The 25,218-nt window shown below is 38.9% G+C and overlaps 1 protein-coding gene across 4 annotated transcripts in view; it reads left to right on the top strand.

The window, feature by feature from the left end:
- The window catches only part of LOC131686818 (unconventional myosin IC), a 118,041-nt gene extending 95,054 nt beyond the window's left edge, over nucleotides 1–22,987 (top strand). For all 4 annotated transcript variants that reach the window (XM_058970811.1, XM_058970812.1, XM_058970813.1 and 1 more), the window contains 8 exons: nucleotides 4,987–5,137; nucleotides 5,437–5,552; nucleotides 18,493–18,955; nucleotides 19,020–19,226; nucleotides 19,289–21,025; nucleotides 21,098–21,408; nucleotides 21,568–21,667; nucleotides 21,727–22,987. In XM_058970811.1, the coding sequence (XP_058826794.1) occupies nucleotides 5,012–5,137; nucleotides 5,437–5,552; nucleotides 18,493–18,955; nucleotides 19,020–19,226; nucleotides 19,289–21,025; nucleotides 21,098–21,408; nucleotides 21,568–21,667; nucleotides 21,727–21,741 (3,075 nt within the window). In that variant the 5' untranslated portion in view covers nucleotides 4,987–5,011 and the 3' untranslated portion in view covers nucleotides 21,742–22,987. The remainder of the gene's footprint in view (nucleotides 1–4,986; nucleotides 5,138–5,436; nucleotides 5,553–18,492; nucleotides 18,956–19,019; nucleotides 19,227–19,288; nucleotides 21,026–21,097; nucleotides 21,409–21,567; nucleotides 21,668–21,726) is intronic.
- The last annotated feature ends 2,231 nt before the right edge of the window (nucleotides 22,988–25,218 follow it).

Genomic DNA, 25,218 nt, shown 5'->3' on the forward strand with positions numbered 1-25,218 from the left:
TTAATGGAATCCTTAATAAACAGAAACCATAGCTCATAAAGTAAAAACATTCCACATATTTTGCGAGTGATATCCTGAATACTTCGTTATGCTCTTCAACCCTGAAATTTTTATTAGGGATTTAGGGGGGGGGGGGGATAAGGGTTTCAAGGTGAAAAAAAACATTTTTTTGTGAATTTTTTTTAGAACTTTGCGTGAAGCGATTTGATCAAAACTTTTGTACATTATAGTATATTATTTCAATAACATGCCTTTATTTTTGTATGCAAAAATATTGACAAACGACTCGGTGACAGAGCTTTTCGTAGCACGTCTCTGGAAAAACATGATTTGCGGTGTTACCTGCCATTCCAAACCTACTAAACCGACTTCTTTCAAACTTTGCATACACTTTCTATGTTAAATATACCTAACCTCTACGTTGAGTTTTTGAGATAAATTTTCAATTAAGGGGGTTTTTTACTAATTTTTAATAAAAATTACAATTTTTCATGAAAAATTCCGCCTTTTTATGAGTAAACACCTCCTTAAATGAAAAATCATCTCAAAAACTTAACGTAGGGGTTTGGTATTTTTAACATTGAATGTGTATACAAAGTTTGAAATAAATCGGTTAAGTAGTTTTTGAATGGCAGGTAATGTGTGGTGTACACTTGCGCATAAGATGGTTTGGCAGCACCCTAACCATTAAGCCTCATGACATTTGCTGTCGATATGCCATAATCGACCACGCATGGCGAGATTCGTCGGAAACAGGGAGAACCGCCATTACTCATGGCACTTGGATCAGCAGCGCTAAAGAAGTAAGACGCACTCAGGACCTTCGCTAATCGTCTCACTGGTTGATTCCTTATGGCGTCGAAGTCCACAGGTAACACCGCAAATCATGTTTTTTCCAGAGACGTTGTACAAAAAGCTCCGTCACCAAGTCGTTTGTCGATATGTTTGCATAGAAAAATTACAGCCTGTTATTGAAATGGTAGGGGAGCATGGGGAGACTTGACCAAGCGCAAAATTCTATTATTGGCTATAACGTGTTCTATTTAGGTTCTTAAAATTTTGTCAACAATATTTTTATATTTGGTTCGGTCCCTTAAGGTAATTTTAAAAGTTTGGAATGAAAAATACTTTGCTGAAAGAAAATATTCCGTAATTAATAAATTTGCATTAATTTATGTAATTTTTTATCAAACTTTGTATGAACATATCTACTCGACTAATAATTACTTTTAAAGTACACATTCATTATTTTGTTCTTTATGAACTAGTGAAATGATGTTACATAAATCGGAACATTGAAGTAGTTATTACTAAAATTTGCCCGACATCGTACGCAATAACTAATGTTGGGGAGACTTAACCAAGGTTTTATGGGGAGACTTGACCAAGTGACAATAAGTTAAAGAAAGATACAAAATTTCTCATATTTACTATCCTGTAGTATAGTTTCATAAATAATTTTGTCAATACTGAACTGGTTTTCTTAGTATATAGAAGAATGCATAGGGTGGCTCGTTTTTTACCGATAATGTAAATAATACCGATAATCGATTGCTCGCCAGAAAAATGTTTTTGTCGATCTGTAATTTTTAATATTCATTTTTTTCAGATAACATTACTATTAGCTTTGTATTGAATGATAATTTTCAGTTTTTGGAGTGTAAGGAGAGCAGAAATATGGGTTTATTTGTATATGTAATAGAAAAATTTACCTAAAAAATTTCAATATGACTTTAACTAACTTTGTCCCTCGATGTTCTTCCCGAACTTCTTTTCAAAATGGTCCTCGGACGTTCCACTTCCACTTAAACTAGGCTTCAGCTGCGCATCCATGCGCCCAGAATGCCTAGAAAATCCCTAGATGTTGTACATGTCTAACGGGATAATGCAAGACGAAAAACTTTATATCAGACTGTCAAATTATATTACGATAATTACAATAATAATTGCTCGAAACTATATGGCTTCTTTATTATTTTCCCAAAATTTCTTATCGATCGAATCATTACAACTTGAGTTATATTGACGCTTCTCTTTGAAACACATGTCACTACGGAATATTCGATGTACGAGGCAAATATCTTACTCCACTTCGTATTACAACTACGTTCTCAAGTACGTTAAAAAAGCCCAACACGATTGATATTTACCAATAAACTTGAAATTATAAACTATTTCTCCATTTTAAAATAGCTGGTACTCGGAGTTTTTTTTTATTATGGGATAATTTTTATTGTAGGAAAACACATTTTTTTATTCACGAAAACCATCATTTTGGACGAAAAAAAAACGATTTATTTAAAATTCGAGATATTATGCTCACCGAAGACGATATCATAATATTTGCATTCAGGTGCAAAACCTACAATTTAGAGAACTTTCAATGAATAACTATTCATTTTTTTTACCAGCGCAGCACAGCTTGTACTATTCAATACTAAAAAAAATCTGGAGCAAAAAAAAGTAAATGTGAATCTTAATGTAATAAGAAAGGCCGTATTACACTATTAGGTGGATATAACCGATTTTTTATTGCGAAATTTGAATTCAGCGACCCAAATTCACTATAGAAATGCAGTTTTGTATCAAAATTTGCATTAAATATATTTATGACCGCCTCTCTTAAGGAATGGAACCACTGTGCGTAGTGTGGAGACTTGACCAAAGAAAACGATCACAGAAAATTTTTTATAACTACTGAAAAAGTAAATTAAAAATTCTGCAAAAAATCATGAACACGCACAATACCTTTGCACATTATATCTCAATGACTTTGGAATGAATGAAAAGAGATTTATGCAGGTTTTGCTGAAAACCTGGTCAAGTCTCCCCATGTTCCCCTACACTATAATGTACAAAATTTTTGATAAATTTGCTTCACGCAAAGTTCTAAAAAAATTCCCCCCGCCCTAAAAACTATTTTGCATCGAAGGACTCTCTGTGCAGCTATAACAAGGTGTATTTGACAGCTGGATAACCAATAAGTGACAGTTCGGTGTGTGATGTCTGCTCTAGAATTTTAAGATTACTAAGTAAAATTCAGCCGGAAATAGGCCGGAATTCTGGCTGCTTCTAGTTAGTAATCCGGTTCCAGTGACACAACCGATTCTGACTAGAATCGTTTGTGTCACTGGAGCTGGAATACGAACTAGAACCAGTCAGCATTCCGGCTCATTTTCCGACTGAACTTTAGTGGCTACTATAGCCATCGCACTTACTACTGACCACCATCTCAGCTATAGTGTATCAGATGCAATTGATTCCACTTTCTCCAAATTTTGATCAAAACAAAACTTGCCGACTACAACGCGAACAGCAGAAAGCGATAAAAAATAAATTAAACCGCTCGTACATTTTTTCGCGCTGTAGCAATTTTTTCGTGTGCCGTTTATCACACTCAAGTGCGACATTACGACAATAATAATTCTCTGGAAGCAAGCGAGGCTACGTGTGCGAGCACTTGACATAGATTGCGCCTGCTGTTTATCAGTGTGTCCCCGATGTGTCCAAGTCGGACCTTCCGATAGTGCTGACTGCTGTGCGGCTAATTTGGGAAAAGTTATCCGTGGTTGAATAATATTCAATGTTGAATGACGAATAAAATACTAATAAAATAATAAATAAATTAATAAATTCGAACAGAATTGGAGTCACCACATAGATCGCCAATTTTTTTTCTAACGGCCAATTCTCTTCAAGCTCTCTGGATATAAAATTAGCCACCCATTTGACACAATCGGCTTCTTACAGCCCAAACATATCCGTACCGTACCTGTGGCTTTGTTTTGATTACTTTTATCAGGTTTTGTACAATGATAGGACCAACTTTTTGGACAGTTTCTTTAATTGAATTTCTTGTTTCCAAAGGTTATTATAGGACAGTTCCGAACAACTTGAAGGGTTAACCCTTTTTGGTACGAAAACAACAAAATTGATTTTTACCAATCTGAGGCGATTGAAGCAGGGTATCAAATCCGGCCAAAACAGTATCTCGGGCCTCTCTTAGACCTTAAGAAGGGTAGATGTCTCTTTTGAAGAAATTGGCGTGGTCCGTTGGCGATCACATATGTTATTTAGGGTTTACTCAATTTGCCACATACATAGATCGCTTGCCAGATAAGGAGTTTTTTAGCAAATTACATACTTAGGAACGACCAATTTAAAGGAACATCGTACTATTCTCGGTATTAGTTTTCTCGTACAGCTTCTTAGCGCGAGTTTTTGTCACCGCATTGTTACTCGAACAAATTATTTATTGTTTGAGTTCATTGTTTAAAATTAAAAATTCTTCGAAAAAAACTGCTGCTGCCGATGAAACTACCCAAGCAATGTTATGCCCATCTAAGCTGTTAATGGGCCAATTTATCGAAATTGGTTGAATGTGTAGCTTTATAAGGTACAATAAACTCTTTTGCGCTAACCGAGCCTAACTATTTACGATATTGTTCATTCGGTTTCATCACACAACGTGCGGATTGTTTCTGTTTTCGTGTTTATCCATTGAATCGAGTCGAAAAAATGCGATTAGCCACGACTAGTTACGGCAGTTGATGTGGGCCGCCGTTTACAGCTTCACTTTTTGGCAGTATTGTTTTGTTGATGATTTAAAATTTATATGAGAGACTTTCTGCTTCGGAAGAATATTTTCAGAGCATTTAAATGGGAATTTCTTCTCAAAAACATTCCAGAGGGTGTCGAATAGTATTTCATTAGCTACATCTATCCAGTCTTCTAAGTACGAAACCGACATTTTAGATCAGACAATATTTTATTATTTAGATTGACCGAATGTACAAAGTAGAGAATTTATGATAACAGAGCCAAGATAACACTTGTCCCAACGACTACCTCGAGCACCAATCCGAATGCCATTGATTGTTCTTATCAACCTTCAATGGTCCACGGAAAATCCACAGTGTATATTTTTTTTCTCAGACAAGGTACGGTTTATTAACTAGAGCAACTTATTTTAACTTCTTCTTGCAGGTAATCGTCAAAATTACGCACCAACATGGAACGGGGACTCCATGATCGTGACCGGGTAGGACTCCAGGATCAGGTCCTACTCGAAAACTACCAGAGCGAAGATGCTTTCATCGATAACCTGAAAAAACGTTTTCAAGAGAATCTAATTTACGTGAGTAGAATTTGCCCATATTTAACCGTTCCATCACATGTTTCGTTTATACCACACTTTTCCACAAACTTGCCTAATTGGCAAACAGCAATAGGTCAGCGACATGCTCGTCGTAATTCGATACCATAATCCTGTTCTTTTTTTTCGTTTCCACCGTCAGTTCCAGTTGCATTGGGCAACTGAGTAGTTAGAACTGCTGTTACCCCCCACATGTAGATTACCGAGAGAACGATGTACTTAAATGGATATGTTTTTTTGTCTTCTTCCTTTTTTCTCACGTGCTGCTTGGTAACATACAGACCTACATTGGACACGTTCTGATATCGGTAAATCCGTACAAGGAGTTACCGATCTACACAGAGGAAGACATCAAACAGTACCGGAAGCGACATTTTTTCGAAGCGCCACCGCATGTGTAAGTATATTGTAACCATGTTTCAGTTAGTAGATACCTCGTAAGTTGGTATGTGTGGGTGGGTATCTAATGTCTGGTGACTTCGTTTGTTTGGCAAAACAACCGTGCTGATTCGATTAGCCCCTTTAAAGCTTATGTTGTTTTGTTTCTTTTTTATAAAATCACGTAAAAAACAACCTTCACTCGCGGATTATGTTGGTTAGGTTTACCCACGAAAGTCAACCTGGTGCTTGACTGAATTCTTATTTACATGTCAGCAATTAGCTGACGAAATAAGAACAAAAATGCCATTTTCATTTTATATTAATCCACCGCTTTACCCACCCATCGTAGGCAACTATCGCGTACGCTGCGAGCTTGCAGCGGGACTGTTTGATCAGAGCATTGCTTTCATATTCCAAAATATTAACGCAAATTAGACTATATAAGATGCTATTAAACCAAAACGCTACCGCAGGTTCAACAACAATTTTTCATGTTGACAGCACTTGAGCCTTAAAAAACCCTAACGGTAATAAAATTATTCTTCTTTACAATGATATCATTATATATAATATGATATGATTATATTATTGATTAGTAAAGGTCTTGAATCTGTCTTGAATAATGTCTTCGACCCATTTTTTCCTTCTTTTGAACATGAGCCATTTTCAGAATTCTAATGTTGGGTTTTACCAAATACAAAAATAAATTTTCTATCCCGTGAATGATTGATGTAATGTTTAGCTTGAAAAATAATAGTTATATTTAGACAAAAAATGGGTATATAAACAAAAGTGTGATGCACACTTCCAAAAATATCTGAAATGCCATCTTATTGTGGCTTTCAAAGCATTGCTTTATATTTTATAGCATGCAATTATCTAATTTAAGGGCCGATATCTTCATCCTTGCTTAGCGCTTAAGCCAGGTTTAAACGTACTGGTGAACCTGGTTTAAAAGTTAAGCGAGGGTGAAGAAAGCAGTTTAAAAGCTACTTTCAATCACAGTTATGCCGGCAGCAGGTGTGAAAAGAGACTGGTAACTGGTAGCCCAAGATTGAGCAGCCTAAATGTCAGATTCGGAAGACCCGAATTGATCGGACTAGTTTTGATAACTAGGTTCAATTAACTTCACAGAAAAATTGCGTGTTTGGGAACAAGATATGTGCTACTGAACATCTAACCAAAAACAAATTCCAGATCGGGTAGGCGGATTTGCGGTAGATTCCCTTGAAGTGAAAGTTTGCAGCGGAAGTGAGTAAATGTTCCGAATTACAGTTCATATTGTGATTTTCTCGGTAGAGCTGTCGCATTCATTCGGGACAACGGTTCTAATTTTCGTCGAAATTAAAAACATGTCAATGAATATATTTCGAAGTAGATGCTGCTTGCGTTGACTTCCAGGCAAATTTGTTTCTAATATCACCGATGAATAAATAATCTATGCCGATTATCGACGCATCTACGCTGGATTAGTTTTTCACTCCGTGAATACTTTGACCGATTCGAAGATCGAGCCGAGAAATGACCTAATTTCACTGGTAATATTGAAAAAAAAGTTCAGAATCTAAATCGCTGATGTATGGGATGTATGGACGGCTTTCTTTAAGAAAACACAAAACAAAATCAGAAATGTCAAAAAATTCATCAGTGCAGCTAGTTTTAGTATAATTTCATCAAAGTACACTGTCACTTTTTCGGGGTACAGGGTAGTGTAAAACGTGGCCTCGAAAAATCGTCAGAGCATTCCGTATTAACATATTTGTATTTGGTTTTACGCAGGACTTACGTCTTTCTTTGCTATACTGGGTGTCATTTCAATATTTTCCAAACGGAAGCGTTACGTACACTTTGAACCTTAATAATTTTCTTGCTACTAAACGAATCGCGGAGTCAATTTTGAGCGCGCTTTTCTGTAGATACTGCTAGCGGGGTGCGTTCCTTCTAGGACCTAACAAGCGGACTACCGGCGGCAAAATGCATCTGGCTTCTACGCCGAGCAAACGTAAATGGGAGATTTTTGACATAGGAGTACGTCTTTGTTTTGGATTTGGTGGTTCACATTGCAAATTCAACAAGTATGGTATTTAACGAAAAGTGGTCAGGTTTTAAACGCTTTTATTTCAGCCAACTTACTATAAATTTTCGGAATTTTTGCACATATCGCTCAGAAATATTTCTAAGAACAGATTCTAATGGATAAACACATAAATGGTTGATAGCCAAAATACCACGCATTTGCACACAGTAGCGCTTCCCAAGTCTGGCACGACAGATTTGGGTAGCTATCGCGCTACGCTTTAAGGAATGACTTCATCATCGACTATTTAAGGAACAGATTTGATCGGACAAGCTCAGTTGCCTGTTGAACTGCAGGCAGAGCACTTCGTTGCGTGCTTTCTGAAGGTACGCTACGCGGTGCCGTTTAACAGGCGATTGAGTTTGTCCGATCAAACACCATGCTTTCCCTTGCGCTGTGTTCACTTCAAGCACACATTTTATGCACAGTCACGAACGCATTAATTCGTGTAAAACACGTGCACAAAATCGCTATACAGTCGAGTTGTATATCAAGCAAAATACGCAGTGTTACATAGCGGTACTTCCGAGCCCCCGATCGAGCTGAATGACATTTGGTGCGCTCTTTGTTTACTTGTCTGATCAGCTGTTCTTTAGAAAACCTGTGAACAGCTGATCAGACAAGTAAACAAAGGGCGCACCAAATGTCATTCCGGCCGAGCAGGGGCTCGGAAAGTACCGCTATGTAACGCAGCGTGAACCGGTGCCCTGCTACATATGCACTGTTAACATAGCGTCGTGGTACTAGTTGTCTCCTTCACTCCCCATTCGTAACTAGCATTGACTAATGTGGTTATTGTTTGAAGCGAAACTGAGTCAGTTTCTAACCCCAACTGCTGTCAAAATGTAAGAATTGACAGCGGTTGGGATTAGAACCTGACTCAGTTTCGGGTTCAAGCGAAATCGCCATAATTTTGCTTGGTACGTATCTTCCATTCATGTACGGACACGCAACACTCACACAGCTGTTTGATTCAAGCATTGTACAACCGTACACCGCTCGCTTGGGTAGAACCGGGTACGTTAGGCATACATATGTTAGGCATAAGTACATTAGGCATAATGGACGTTAGGCATAATGGACGATTGGCATAACTCACAAAAGTAAAAAAAATAATCGCGAGGCTTTCGCTATTATAGAGATCAACCTTACGCTTGTTTTTATCGGGTTAGAAAAAAGAGACTCTAAAATGAAAAATAACAAGTGAGATATTTATTCCTTGCAAGTATAAAGTTTTTCTCTATTTTTCCCGTGGACGAAATTAAAAAAGTATTCATTAATTTAAGTGAACAGATTTGGGTCAAGCACATTTCAAACCTCTTAGATGTATTACCAATACAGTTGTATCTAAATATTTAAAAAAGCAAAATAATGAACAAACATTAAGTTTTGGCACCAATGGAAACTTGCAGTGTTATGTACGGCATCAGCATTAGGGTACGGATTTTATGTTTGTGACGAATGACGATACCTTTTTCGTTTCGGTAATTCGTCACAGTACACGAAAAAACTCTCTCTCGTAGTTTCCGTAGTTCTATTTTTGATGGCCTCTAGAATATTATCATTGACCTTAATAATAAGAGAGATAATCAATATAGAAGTAGCAATATTCGTCTATTCGTTGAATGAATAATAAAATGCATCATTCTTTCTTTCATGAGTTGTTCTTCAAAGTTTTATATTTTCCTTCTTGCACAATTTCACCATGCATACATCCTGCATGTATCTAATCTAAGTTATCTCTTTCATTCCCAAATTGTTTCTAGCGTTCATGGGGTTTAAGAAAAAAAGGAAAAACCCGTTTTGAAAACCCATGCTGGAGGCTGCCTAATATTTACCTTCCTATGCTCAATACAATTATCCTAGAAAATTTTCAATAGGGAGATTTTTTTGTGTACTGTGACGAGTTACCGAAACGAAATATGCTATGAAAAGATAGTCGAAGACAGTCCAAATTGATGCGTTTTAACAGTTTTCAATAACAATGGGAAATAACGAAGATATATCAAAATTCCATTTATCAACGCTAACTGAAAATATCTCTGGTAGTACTGCTCTAGCGGAGTTTCATCAGGCTAATAGCAAATACTGCAGTTCTAGGGACTTTTAGCGCTGAAATGGAAGGTAATCGTCCCAGTTACTAGTCTTACTTGTTTTTGTGAGTAATTTCTGCCTAAATCAAAAGTTACAGCTGTTTAAAAACGTTGTTGTTTATAAACAACATGGGCATGAAAGGGTTAATGTGCGTAATTTATACCCTAATACCAATGAAACTGATTTTAAACAAGAGTGTTTAGCTTTTTTAGTCGTGTGCAACTTATCGGTTGTTCGCCAAGACATTAGCGCAAGCTGAGTTTCCGCCTGCCAAGCATTCGTTATGCATCTTTTATATGAGTGAAGATTTCTTCAAGTATATACAATAGAATAAAATGTTGATCGAATTTGATCAGCTTCCACAGTAATTCAACAACATAAAAAATTTCAAACATTTGCGTTACTACGACCCGAGGCCGTCAACGCCAAAAGTGATTTCTTTACAATTATACTTCAATATCATAATTTATGCCTAACGTCCTTTATGCCAATCGTCCATTATGCCTAACGTTCATTATGCCTAACGTCCATTATGCTTAACGTACGTATGCCAAACATCCGTATGCCTAACGTATTTATGCCTAACAAGGTACACTCCATGACAACAATCTGTGCTTTCGTTGCGCACAGATGAACTTTCTTAGCAATAAATTTACGCGAATCGATGGAAAGCACAACGAAGGTTTATTATTTACGTTCATTTATTCCACGTGATTTATTTCCACTCAGCCTATCTACTTTTATTCTACTAATACAATATTCTACGGGCTTCGATATATGAATACGACCACTGCTTTCGTTGCATTTAAATGTCTAGTTGAGGAAAGTTACAGTAATGGCAAAATAAAACTAGAAAGCCTCACAGTGTCTTCGCAAATAATTTTAATCGGATTCGATCGCCTACTAAAATTAAAATGACCTGAAAAACAAGAAGATTTGGGTCAATGTGTAATATTCGATGTTGATTGGTTATATTTTAACTGTACGAATGAAATATACTTGATTTATTACTAATAAAAATGAACTCAGAAATTAAATATTTCTCACTAAGTAGTATAGTCCTACGTCCACAGTTCGTGCAACCCCATATGGCTGTCCCTTATAGTTTTTGCTATAGGCAGTTGTATTCACCTGTTTCAAAGACGCTTAATCGTCAAATGGGAGGCGTGAACAGTAAAATAAAAATTATACTCGCTAGTTGTACAGGATACCACCAATCAGGTCACAGCTAATGGCTGCTTTTATAAAATCATTTTTATCGTAATTTATGGTAATCGTATCCTCAACGGAATTGTTTATAATTTTCCTAGCAGATCACGCAACATATATTTATCCCATTCAGTACAGCGGCAATAATTGATGTTGAAAAACTAGGGATAAGTAATGTCCGGAACATGACCGGACATTACTTTGACGTAGGACACTTATTTTATGTAAAAATTTTCTGTAAAACCTTAAAAAAATCCTAACTGAAACATGCTCTTTTAATGGTAACTCGTGAAATTTAATTTTTGAATAACTGAGCTCGTCAGCATTCCTTAACTTTTATCGGCGGAAATTCACCAAAAACTATCAACTCTTATTGACAGATTTTTTGTATACATATATTTTATGTGGAGAACACAGTTATAAAATTGTTTTACTGAGTTGATTACCGGGTAGAATACTATTCAAATCCCCAGTAAATTTTTATTGAACCCAGTGAATCAAACTTCATGCGTAAATTAACCTGTTTGAAAGAGATGAATTTTAATAATATTATATGACAAACACATAGTCCTACGTCAACACCACGTCTATGTCCCGAAGATTACCCACCCCTAATTTTTTCTTGTTTATCGACACGAAAGGTAAATTATGCATATTTACTATGATGCACTGGTTGGACTATTTTGCCTCTGTCACACTTCATTACACAGGTACATATCGCCTTTTAACCCTTTCGTGCCCAACTTTTTCTAGTTTCCTTGAAAACGGTGGGGTCAAGAAACACGAAAAGCCTATTTTCATACCTTCTAATGCTCCATACAATTCTCCTAGAATAATAACAACAATCCAATTACGTGGAAAACGTAGCCAGCTACAGTCTAAATTGGTAACGCAGCCCTGGCAGCACTGCTCCTTCGGAATCCAATCAGACTAATTGCAATAACTTCAGTTCTAGAGCTGATCCTTGTAACTGTTAATACTCAAATTAATGGCAATAATCACATTAATGAGCCTTACTTGTTTTTGTGCGCAAATATCGCCTAAATCAAAAGTTATAGCTGTTTAAGAACGTTGTTGTCCACAAACAACACGGCTATGAATGGGTTGATAAAAAACGGGAGAGAAAAGAAATTAAATGGGATGTTGATCTTAACCCTATGGGGTGTCGGTTTTACCCACAGTGCCTGTAAGAAGTCACTTCGTTTTCCAGGTTTTGCAAAAGCATTTTTAATAAAATTAAATTTTTGAAGATCTGATAAAATTAGGTCTTGTTAAGAAATTTTCTAAAGAAGAACTCTACGCAGAAACTATAATTGTATTTGTTTTGTGGTAACTTCGAAAAAGGGTGAAGCCTAAGGTGTCGGTTTTGACCATAACACATTCTAGAATATGATTTGGATATAATATGCATATCTTCCGTAGCTCAGGCTCTGGATCATACTTACTTTACATGCACATACAATGTACCGGATCTACCTGTCCCTTCGACGCTATCCTGTTTTATCTCCGTTACTGCATTTTGCTGTATTTTTACTGTTTGTATTGGTATTCGGTATTCAAAAATGCATAAGAAAAAATAGGCTTTTTGACCGGTTTTTGAATAATTTACTACTTCTTTAAAAGGCACTAATAATCTTCACAACGCCGTATAGATGGTCATATTCGGTTACAAACTACCGGAGCTATAGCAATATTAAGGAAAACCCTGCTTTAATCCACCTAGTGGTTCAATCGTGCCTTTCTCATTTCTCGTTAACTTTCTAAGGTATGGTTGTAACCGTCCGCGCTACGAGCCCAATAAGACCTCGTTAAACTCGGTGGCTTTTGCGCCACTCTCGCGTACGAGCGACCACCGGTCGTTTGTTAGCCCGACTACTTGGTATGAGACTCCTCAAGGGATCACCCGAACGGCTATTGGTGGCTTACGAAAATCGCTACAACTGAAATCTTTCCGCTATAAAGACCTACTCGCCAATAAGAAGTTTACGAAAATCGCTACAACTGAAATCTTTCCGCTATAAAAACCTACTCGCCAATAAGAAATTTATCGCCAACGGAAACGCACGGATTTATTTCAACTCTAACAAATAAACGTCATGAGTGTGATTGAATTCGAAGATTGCTTTATTCAAATTTACGAAGCTAAACACCACGGAACTAAACGGAAGGTAATAATAAAACTTAATGAATTCAAATCAAACACTTTAATCGAGCTCATTCGGATCGGACAGTTTGCTCTGGTGGAAAAAGGGAAATCATGGCCATGAATGTTTCCACCTACCTGTGCACAGGATTTGCTGCTGGCGACGGGCGATGCTGACTGTCGTGACGATGAACGATGGCGACGACGATGGCGAACCCACGCCGGGATGCGAGATGGCGGCGGGTGACGCTTCGACGGTAAAATGACGATGTGGCTCGTGTGCGAATGGCCGAAACTAAAGGTGCGGAGGGTGGCGTGGCTGGACGGAAGCTTCCGGTTTGATTCACGAGAGCGCGCGCAGAAAGAACGTCTTCCACCGAGGCCAACATGTTCTGGATGGCCTTCGCGTACTATGCTTCCGCTACGGACCACCTCAGAACGGAATGAAACCTCCGCTTCTGACTCGGTTTCTCGGTACGCCTTTAGCTACGTACAGGACGAGGACCGGCTCTCGGACTTCAACCCACGGGAACGTAACGCAAGAATTGGGTCGGGAAACACGGACGGTGATTGGTGGCCGTCGTGAGAATTTCGTAGCGAAACAACGAACTTACCAACCTCTCCGTTTGACTGCCGTAAGGCGGGCCTTGACGAAGCACACGAGCCTCGGAGATCCTTCTCCGGACGTAGACTGGACTCCCGTTGGTCCCAAAATTCCAGCTCATACATAAAACGCCCGTTGGACGAGCGCTGCTGTCCAACGCGAACTCGCATTAATTTACTGATATTTTTTTTTTATTTATGTATTCATAATTACCTTTTTGTACTTTTATCACTTCAAAAATTATAGAAAAGTTCCAACACGATGACCAAAACTGGTCGAATCGACTACAGAAAGAATTGAAATATAAACGTTAGCATTTCACGAATTCAATCACACTTTTCAAATATTCACCTTTATAATTTAACTATCAAACGTAACGAACTTTAGCTATCAAACGTAACGAACTTCTTAATACCAGCCAAGACGTTTACGAAATGAACGAGCGTTTCTTCTCTCGTGCTTAAGAAACCTCCGATCGATAGAAACGACGACGTTGGATTCCGAGATGGCGATAAAATTAGCATGGCGGTTATATATAAGATTTGGCGGGAAAATATAAATAATTTATAACCTATCTTTTTTGCAAGGTTTCGGGAAATTTAACAACCTTTGATTATGGCATTTAGCCGAGACATGAACCTTATCCAAATATTATAGCATCTAATATATTCGAAGTATCTCGTAAGAAGCTTGCTATAAACAGCTCGAGTGTATTTCTAACCATAACGATTAATTGCTACTTCGTTTTCATTTTAAAACTTTACTATTATTTACTAAATAATTGACACAAAACACAAAACGTTACATGGTTTAATAGCTGGTTACGTTCAATATAACATTATGGAAATGTATATTTTAGTGCACGAACCTGATGAGCAACATGTCGACGCTGACACACTTGAATCAAACAAAAATGTAATATTTATGTAATTAAGCTATAATCAGCGTGAGCTCAAAGTTATCTTCACTTTAACATATTTCTAAATGCGGTGAGGTGGGGGATGGTAGGAGGATAATTAGTGGGATGGGAGGATGCGATGGGAACAACCTAACATATTTTGATATACGGGTGGGTGAAGGGAATGCGGGAGTGATGTTGGTGCGGGAGTGGGGGGGGGGGGGTTTAAAGGGTTGGGAAGATGGGAGGGTGGGGGGTGGTGAAAGAGAAATCAGGGGGAGGGGTGGATGGAGGTGCAACAGCCAACTTCATAATGTACCTTCCACTTGAGACTAGGTTAATGAAAATTGGTTCAGTCACCACCGAAGTGGTTTTAGTTTTGGAATATGTCCGGAACCCGGGACTATCGATAAAGCACAATACTCGAGTACTTTTTCAAATGGACGTAAGTAACATTGAGAGCCTCTCTTTGTTTACTTTCTCTTTCGTTTATTACGACGTCATTCCAACACTTTGTACTAATTTTCCAGTACATATCGAAAGCCGACGGTTTTTACTACAATATTATGCAAAGAGTAGAGTAGTAAATGTTGAAATGGCCGAGTAATGAACAGAAGAGAAATACCTCAAAGAGAATCTCTCATTGTTACTTACGTCCATTTGAAAAAGTACTCGAGAATTTATTCCAAGAATCGTTGATTCACTATCAGTGATCAAGGGTAATAGATTTTTAACATATGAGGTATTACGATTGTACCGGTTTATGCAAGAAGTATGTGAGTCCTATGTGAGCGTATTAAGAAACCTGTAACTCCGGAACCAAAAGTCAGAACTGAATGAAATTTAAAAGCAGTCAATGGGAGTATTATATCTTTCATTTGAAATCAAGTTTGTAAACATCGGTTGAGAGTTCGCTGTAAAATAGGGATGATATTAGCTTAGGAACTTGGCGAGTTCCCCTGGGACATAAAGAACCGTCATAGGTAGCCAATGTGGTCAGAGCTATTTTAATTGGTCATTAGTGATCTAGATCCGCAAATCCAAGTAATGTTGAACCTATTTCAATATTACATCATTCGGACACCATGGTGTTATCAGCTTATAAGGAATTTGCTGTGTAACCGTTCTCTTCAACCCATAATTCCGGAACTGGAAGTCAGATCAACTGGCAGCTTATAAGAGCATTATTACACCGTTAATTTGAAACTAAGTTTATGCGAATTGGCTCAACCATCCTTGAGAAAATTGAGTGACATTATTTGACTCACACATACATAAATATTTTGTGATCTCGACGAACTAAATCGAATGATATACGAGACTCGGCCCTGCCGGCCTTGGTTAGAATATCGAAACTCCGACCGATTACACAACCTTTCTATCAACAGTCCCAAAAAGTCTACATTTCTCAAAAAAAAAAAATCAAAATAACATAAAATCTCCACATTTCATGCATTTTGACCTATATGGGAATTTCTTATGCTACCAGATTCATTCTTTATTTCCGGAACTATATATCCATATAACCGTAACCGATCCGCACGAAATTTTGTAGCAATTGTGTAGTGTAACCGATCCGTACGCAATTTCGTAGCAGTAGATAATATACCTTTCATTTGAAGCTAAGTTTGTGAAAATCTGCCCAACCAGCTCCAAAAAACTGATGTGATTTTTTGCCTTTCTTGTATAAAGAAAGACTATGCAATCACTCTAAAAATTGACTTTTTAACCGAGGCCCGGAGGTCCGAGTGTCATATACTATTCGATTCAATTCGTCGAGATCAGAAAATGCATGTGTGTTTGGCTGTTTGTATGTATGTGTGTGTGAATGTGTTGTGTCATTTAATTCACAAAAATTTTTCAGAGATGGCCAAACCGTTTTTTACAAACTTAGTTTCAAAAGAAAGGTAAAACGCTCCCATAAGCTGCTATTGAATTGTTAGTAGATCCGACTTCCGGTTCTGGAGTTATGGGTTGAAGAGTACGGTCACACAGCAAATTCCCATATAAACCGATACCACCATGATGTCCGAATGATGTTTTACATATTAAAATGGGTCCAATATTATTTGGATTTACGGGTCTAGATCACTAATGACCAAACAAAGTAGCTTTGATCACCTTGGCCACCTATTACGGTTCTTTATGCCCCCGGAGAACTCGCTAGGTTCCTCAGCTAATGTCACACCTATTTCAGCGAACTCTTAACCGATTTTTTACAAACTTGATTTCAAAAGAAAGATACAGTAATTCCATTCATTTCTATTGAATTTTATTCGGTTCTTTTCGGTTCTGACTTTTGATTCCGGAGTTACAGGTTGGTCAGTAAGGTCATACTGCAAGTCCCTATATGAAGCGTTACAATCGTACTACCTCAGAGGCTAAAAATCTATTGAAATGGTCACCAAATTAATTCGATTCACAGGTCTAGATCCCTGATTGCCAATCAAACATTCTTCGAATATATTGTTTACAATCGACAATTATGGAAGTCCGGTATTCCGGGCATATTATACAATTAAAGCCGGTTCTTCGGTAATGACTGAACCAATTTTCTCATACCAAATCTCAAATGGAAGGCATAATATGCAGTTGAGTATTGCCTCGCCTCCCCACCTCTCCCTTACCCTTACACTGAGAGATGTTTTCATATAACTTAAATGCGAACATAAACTAGTTTCATGAATGTACTTAATATGTAGCGAAATGAAATGAAATGACCATTGGTTTATTTTCACGTAAGACGGAAATCGTGAAAAAAATAAATTTCACTTTCGTTTCATAAGGAACAGCCTAAAATTTAATCAGGTGAAATTTTCCCAACCGACTAACGATCATTTATTCATGAGTTTAAACGGTACAAAGGTGCACATTAATCGAAGTTCACCGCTGCCAGCCACTCGCTGAGCTGCTCTTTTCCGCGCGATCATTCCACCAATTTACTGCGCACCGTTTTACCATTTTCCAATTACAAAGGCTAAAAGTTTCGTTGCAGTGAAGGTGGGCTCTGATTTCGTTCCCATTATACAAACAAACACAAATAGTGATAGTGAGGTTTTCCTACGAGCTTAACCCCTGGCGGTGAACGATGGGGCTATGACGAGAAACGTCCGACTACGTAATTGGGAAAAGCTGATTTTGACAGTTTTCACTTGTACCCTTGTCCAAGACCCCGACTGCTTTGTTAGCAAGTGAGAATTGCTATTATCGCAGTTATTGCGGTAGAGTGATTTTTGCTTTGATCCACTGCGGGAATAGGATCGTGGCGGGCCGAGTGGAACGATCAAAACACAAACGGCAACTAACCAGCAAATAAACAAAAAATGAAGGCGGAAAGGTGTTGCCCAAAACTCCTAAAAATGCATGAGCTTCACTTGTCTGAATTTGGTAGGTTGGTCTGTGCTACGGAGAACTTTCCTTTTCGAGACGTTGCGTCATTCCAAGAAATTTTGAAACTTAAGCTTGATTCACTTTTAGCTCTCTGATTGCACTGCCGTTATATACATGGGACAATTATGCTTAGAGCGACAGTGCATAGCATAACTGTTTTATTCATAGAATCCTTTGTTTTGATCCATAATAATCATGTGAAGTCTTCATAGAATTCTTTGCAATGATTTGTAATAATCATTTGAAGATTATATACAGTTAAAATTATACGTATCAGCATATAACCCATCCGACTTTCGGATTAGAAAAGTTCCCTTCTTCACGCTAACTCCACACCCGTATCCAATTTTCGAGTCAATTTAAATGATTTACTACCGACTTCGTCTGTACTGCATCGGTAACTTGACAAATGTCCATCACCGTGCAGAGCGGGAAACCTATTTCGCAGCGTCCGTCCTATTTATAAATATAACCACGCACTATGCTGAGGAAGCCGCTAATGTCTTACACCCGTCTGGTCCGTTTGATTTCTCTCCCACAGGTTCGCACTGAGTGACAACGCGTACCGATCACTGACCGAGGAAAACCGAGGCCAATGCATCCTCATCTCGGGCGAGAGCGGCTCCGGCAAGACGGAAGCTTCGAAGAAGGTTCTACAGTTCATTGCCGCTGCAACGGGGCACACCAACCGGGTCGAAGGCGTCAAGGACAAACTGCTGCAGAGCAATCCGGTGCTGGAGGCGTTCGGTAATGCCAAAACCAACCGGAATGACAATTCGTCTCGCTTCGGAAAGTATATGGATGTGCAGTTTGATTTTACGGGAGCTCCGGAGGGCGGTAATATTTTGAACTATTTGCTGGAGAAAAGTCGAGTGGTTCATCAAAGTACCGGGGAACGAAATTTCCATATATTTTATCAACTACTGGCCGGAGCGGATGATCAGCTGTTGCAGGAGCTGCATTTGAAGAGAAACCTGGATACGTACTACTATTTGACGGATGGGGTAAGTGATCAATAATGACAATAGTTCAAATATGTTTTAAAATATTTCGATGATCTTTCCACAGGAAAATGGAAAAGATTCGAACATCAAAGACTCTGACCACTACCGACAGGTGCGGAAGGCAATGTCGGTCATTGAGATTCCAGATCAAGAACAGAAACTAATCCTAGAGATTGTGGCCAGCGTACTGCACATGGGAAACGTAGGCTTCACGGAGGAAGAAGGCCGAGCAAAGATTCTGAAACCTGAATCGGTGACGGCGATTTCAAAGGTAAGTATTTTTTATTTCAATCCGCCGCGAAAGAGTCTCATTTAATCGTTCTTTGCTTCTAGCTTCTTGGTTGTGAAGTGGAACAGCTGCGGAAAGCCTTCACCAATCGCACAATTGAAGCGCGTGAAGATGTCGTCACCAGTCCGCTAAATCGAGACATGGCCATCTACGCTCGGGATGCACTAGCTAAGGCGGTGTATGAACGATTGTTCACCTGGTTGGTGTCTCGGATCAACACCTCACTGCATTCGGAGTTCATTGTCAAAAAGAACAGCGTGATGGGAATTTTGGATATTTACGGATTTGAAATATTCAAAAAGAATAGTTTTGAACAGTTCTGCATTAATTTTTGCAACGAGAAATTGCAGCAACTGTTTATTGAGTTGACACTGAAGCAGGAACAGGAAGAGTACCTGAAGGAGGGTATTGAGTGGGTACCGGTGGAGTACTTCGATAACAAAGTTATCTGTAACTTGATCGAGGAGAAGTACAAGGGCATAATTGCGCTAATGGACGAGGAATGTCTGCGACCAGGAGATCCAACGGATTTAAGCTTCCTGCGAAAGATGAATGACAATTTGGGCGATCATGCGCATTACATATGTCATAGCAGGGCTTCTACAACGGTTCAGAAAACCCTAGGTCGTGATGAGTTCCGATTGGTTCACTACGCCGGTGATGTCACCTACAATGTCCAAGGATTTTTGGACAAAAACAATGACCTGTTATTTAGAGATTTGAAGGAGGCGATGGCCGGTTGCAAAAATGATATAATCAAGGCTTGCTTCCCATCGGCGGAAATTTCCAGCAAGAAACGTCCGGACACGGCTGTTACTCAATTCAAGAATTCGTTGAACAACCTAATGGACATTCTGATGTGTAAAGAACCATCATACATCCGATGCATCAAACCGAATGACTATCAAACTCACGGCAATTTTGAATTTGAACTGGTTCGCCATCAAGTCAAGTATCTCGGTCTGATGGAGAACCTACGGGTGCGTCGGGCTGGATTCGCTTATCGCCGAACGTATGAACGGTTCCTGCAACGCTATAAATGCCTTAGCAAACAAACTTGGCCCCATTACCATGGACCAGCGAAGGAAGGCGTTCAGATACTAGCTTGTGAATTGGGCTATAATCGCGACGACTACCGAATGGGACAAACAAAAATTTTCATTCGTTTCCCGAAGACCCTGTTCGACACGGAAGATGCATTCCAAGCGAAGAAACACTATTTAGCGGCTATAATCCAATCTCGCTGGAAGGGACGTCGACAGAGGAAAATTTACCTTGAGACATATGCAAAGATTATAGCCGGTCAAAAATACATTCGCCGGTATCTGGCGATTCAAGAACGCAAACGTCGACGTGCCGCCGCCGATCAAATTCGTTTCTTCATCAAGGGTTTCATCACGCGACACGACGAGCCAAACGAGTGCAATAAATCCTTCATCGAGCACACTAAACGGCACTGGCTATTGAAACTAGCCAAAAACCTGCCAAATTCGTTCATGAACCATACCTGGATACCGGCACCGAAGCACTGTCAGGATGCGTCCATCTTATTGCGAAGGCTGCACAAACTGTTCCTGGCGCGGGTTTACCGACTGAACTTGTCGCCGGAGAAGAAGAAACAATTCGAGCTGAAAGTCCTGTCCCAGTCCAAATTCAAGGACAAGAAAAAGAATTATCCGGAAAGCGTGGGTCCTTGGTTCGTGGATGATCGGATATCCAAGATGCATGCGACACCGATCAGCAACTTTGTGGTGACGCAGATGAACAACGAAAAATTGCACGTAAGTTTTGCCTTAATCAAACAACTCTCATCATTCTAACAATAACACCGGTGCTATTATTTACATTCCCAGTACTCCACCCCGGTAATCAAGTACGACAGGCACGGCTACAAACCACGTGAGCGTTTCTTCCTGCTAACTGACCAGGCTGTGTACCTTCTGGACGGCAAAACCTACAAACAGAAGCATCGTCTACCGTTGGATAAGATCGACTTCTGTATCACCAGCGAGCGGGATGGGATAATGCTGATACGGATCCCGTTGGAGCTCAAGAAGGACAAGGGTGACCTGATTCTGGACGTACCGGACATTATCGAGTGTTGCATCTGGATCATGGATGTCGCCGGTAATCGGAACATTGTGAACCTCGTCGAAACGGGATCGTAAGTTAATCATGCCCTTTCTTTTCGGAAGAAATAAAGAGTTCGAACAACAACAAACCTGATGCAGTTTGCTGTTACTATTACTCTTGTATTTCTTCGGAAGAAAATCGAAACGTAGATATGGTTCAAATGAAGCTAACTTGTAAATCTATTTCACAGACTATCGCACAATCTAGTCAGAGGCAAAACCGGTGTGATCGAGATTCAAACTGGACCACAGCCCAGCATTACGAGGGCGAAGAGCGGAAATCTGTTGGTTGTAAGTGTACATCCAATGCATTAAACAAACGATAAGTGTGTAAAATTGTTTTTTAATAGATTGCAGGTCAATAATCGGGATACCAGATGCGCAAGCAATCGGATGGGAGCACAGTTGATTTACCACAGTTGTACTTAGAAATTTAACTTTTTGCTAAGCCACATTTTAATCTGGATTGTAGTTAGGAGGTACCGCGGGAAATAGCTCTTCTTCTAGGCAATTGAAAAACTGACGTGTGCCTTTGGAATACGACAGGATAACAACGAATGGTTCAAAAACACAAAAATAATAGAAAGATAGCATTCTAGTTGCTCCCAAGTGCCATTAGGTGATAGGAACTGAAATACAATTTGTTTTCCAAATTACCTCTGCCTTCGACTTTTAAACATATTTAAATATTTTTAAAATCAGACAAGCGAAGCTTGCGGAAAAAACACCATGCACCATTGCACACAAAAAGCAAACAATGTTCTATTCAACTAGACTAGCCAGTAAATTTTAATTTTAATCAAGTTTTTTTCGGTTGATAATAAAACACATTATTAGTCCAACGTTATCTACCAAATACGAAGTTTATTCCAGCACGCACAGCTTGTTAGTCGCAACATCAGGATACAAAACAAAGTAACGTATGGCAATTCCCCTCCATGATCGTGACCCTCCTCTAACAAACACATGATAATAATAATCGCGAAACCAACGGACGCGTGATTTGCCTGCCATTCTCCTAAAAAAATTTAAAACCAGGGACATCTAGCACGAGTCAAATGAAATAAAAACAGACCAAACCAAATCATTCTGTTGAGGAAAGCGATTCTGTTCCCCATTCGGAAACCGATATTTCCAATATCGATGAATTCCACCCAAAAAAAATCGTAGGAATAACCCTAAAAAACAGCTAAGCACGGAAATCACACTTCATCAAGCGAAGGGATACAGAAATGCGCGTCATTAAGAGGGGACAAACACACATGCGCTGCTGTAGGCGCAATTGTATTCTTTTACGGTCCATAACTACCATTAATTATTACTTTTCCATAGCTTTTTTATCGCATTTCCTTCGATTACATCCGCTTTTTTAATCCTGCCTAGGGATACATTCACTGATACATTGGTAGACTTTGCGTTCAAAGGAAGGATAGCACGCTAGAAGTTAAATATTACAGTTTTCAAAACAGGTTTGACGAACATGTAAAATAATAAAAAACGAAAGACTCTTTGTAGATTTGTTTGGAATCTTCCACTGACCAATTTTTTTACTTTTAAATAATCTATGACATTTGGATATGAATGTAAATAAAATGTTTCGAACATCTTTAACCATCAGTTTTACTCTGTATAAAAATTGTGTCCCGTATTTTAGCTCATGCGCACTTTCTGCGACCGTATTAAGATTAGGTTACACGATTATGAGCAGCCTTGTCAAGATCCTATTATAATCAGCTAGCTCCATTTTCCTGGAATTCGCGATACATATCCAGTAGATTGCCTCAGTGAGATTTAAAAAGTGTTCAAAGTCTTACAATTTCTGACTTAAAAATATTGAGAACATAGTAAGATACTTGCTTCTGTCTGGTTCGGGGATTTCATTGTTACGTGATAAGAGAGCAAGTGAGAACTCCACCATCGGAATATGCGCTAAATATCGTGAGGGGATGCGGCGCGGTAGATTTTCCGTTCAGGGGCGGAATCAGGATAAACCTTATTGGTGAAATCGATTATCCAACGGTTTTAATATTCCACGCTCTTGATGGTGCTGTTTCGGTGTCGCCTACGCCGGGCCGTACCCCAAAGAGTGCTCATCGATGTTTCTCTCGTCCGCCAACGAACAGGCGGCGCCAGTAACTACGTTTCTTGGCTTTCATCGAACTCTTCATTCACGTACTGTCGATTGCTAGCGGGTAACCCGTCGTCTCGGAAGATCTTATACGCGGCGGCCTCCTCCGCGCACACGCCTGAGCACTAGGGTGGGACAAAAATTAGATTCCAGCTCCGAGTAACTTTTTAGGTACCATTTGGGTCCTAGAACAACTGTGAAAATTCATAGCTCGATCGGTGAAACTATATTTTCGCGCCCACTGTTTAAAGTTTACATGGGATTTTATATGGGAAAGTTAACTTTTACAAAATAATTCCTTCAGGAGTCGCCGATTACTTCCTAAAAATAAATCGTTATTTGGCTTGTATAAGGAATTTAACAAAGACAAAAAGTCTCGAAAACCACAAAACGAACTGACGCTTGAGAAAAAAGTTATTAAGCAGAAACCGATTGATGCTCTGACGATTGATAAAATATTCATTTTTTCTAGCACCACTGCTGTTGGTTGTTCAATTATACGCAATTTTGTTTTAATCCTCTCTTAATGTGTCTAAATCGTTTATGTAGACTATTTGGCCACTTCGCAAGGTTTTGAGGGATAAAATGAGGCTTCTTTTGTACACAATAAGAGAAAGTTAAAATTTTTGGTATATAATTAGACCGCCAGAAGCAGTGATGCTATGAAAAGTGAAATTTTCATCAATCTTCAAGACATCAATCGGTTTTTGCTTAATAACTTTTTCCACAAGCATCAGATCGTTTTGCAGTCTTCTAGACTTTGTTTCCTGGACAAATTACCTATAAAAATCAGACATCTATTTATTTTTAGGAGGTAAAGGGCGACTATTGGAAGAATTAATTTGCAAAAGGCAATTTCCCCATTCGAAATTCCATGTAAACTTTAAACCGCGGGCGCAAAAATATAGTTTCACTGATCGAGCTGAAAATTTGCAGAGTTGTTCTGGGAGCTAAATGGGACTCAAAAAGTTACTCGGAGCCAAATTTTATTTTTTTTCATATAACCATGTCCCACTCTACTGAGCACTCTTTGTCCCATCATGGGTTGTGAGACCGACCGTGGCAGTTCGCGTTTGGTATGCGTTTAGTCTGAACTTGAATCGCGGTGTCGATAATCAAACCAATCAAAAACCCGTATTCTTCCTTCGGAGGAATCTGTTGTGTGCACTCGCACTATTGTGTGCACTGCCTGGTGTCGAGAGGAGGTCGATTCGATTGAAAGAATAGAACTTTTTGATTTGCAAAAGTACTTCTCCCTCTCCGTAAGAGTCTTCTGGATCCCAGCGGATACTATTAAACTTGTGGAAGTTGAGGTATATGTCGGAAGTAAGCCATACTTCGAATAATGCAAATGCATCGCATTTCAAATTTTTGATTAAGATTTTAAAAGAATCGATTGTCGGGATAATGCTTCTGCAATTCCATTGTAGAACAGTGACCAAATCCGTGCCCTCGTTCCAAGAATTACAATCGTTGAAAGGAGGCCCCATTTGCAGTGAACTACATCAAGAAAGTTTTTACTGTGAGGAGAAAGCTTATCAAGATGCTTTAAAGAGGATCAGAAATATTTAATTCTATATTATTTTTATACATTTTAACGACATTCAATTAGCTAGAGATTACTGGGTCTGGAAAGTTATGAAAATTAGAGCCATAGTACTCAAGTGAGAGCAAGGATGTGAAGTAAAGAGGTCGGAGAACTAGAAGTGGCAGG

Source organism: Topomyia yanbarensis, chromosome 3, assembly GCF_030247195.1.
Source record: "Topomyia yanbarensis strain Yona2022 chromosome 3, ASM3024719v1, whole genome shotgun sequence".
In the NCBI taxonomy this organism is placed as follows: Eukaryota; Metazoa; Arthropoda; class Insecta; order Diptera; family Culicidae; genus Topomyia; species Topomyia yanbarensis.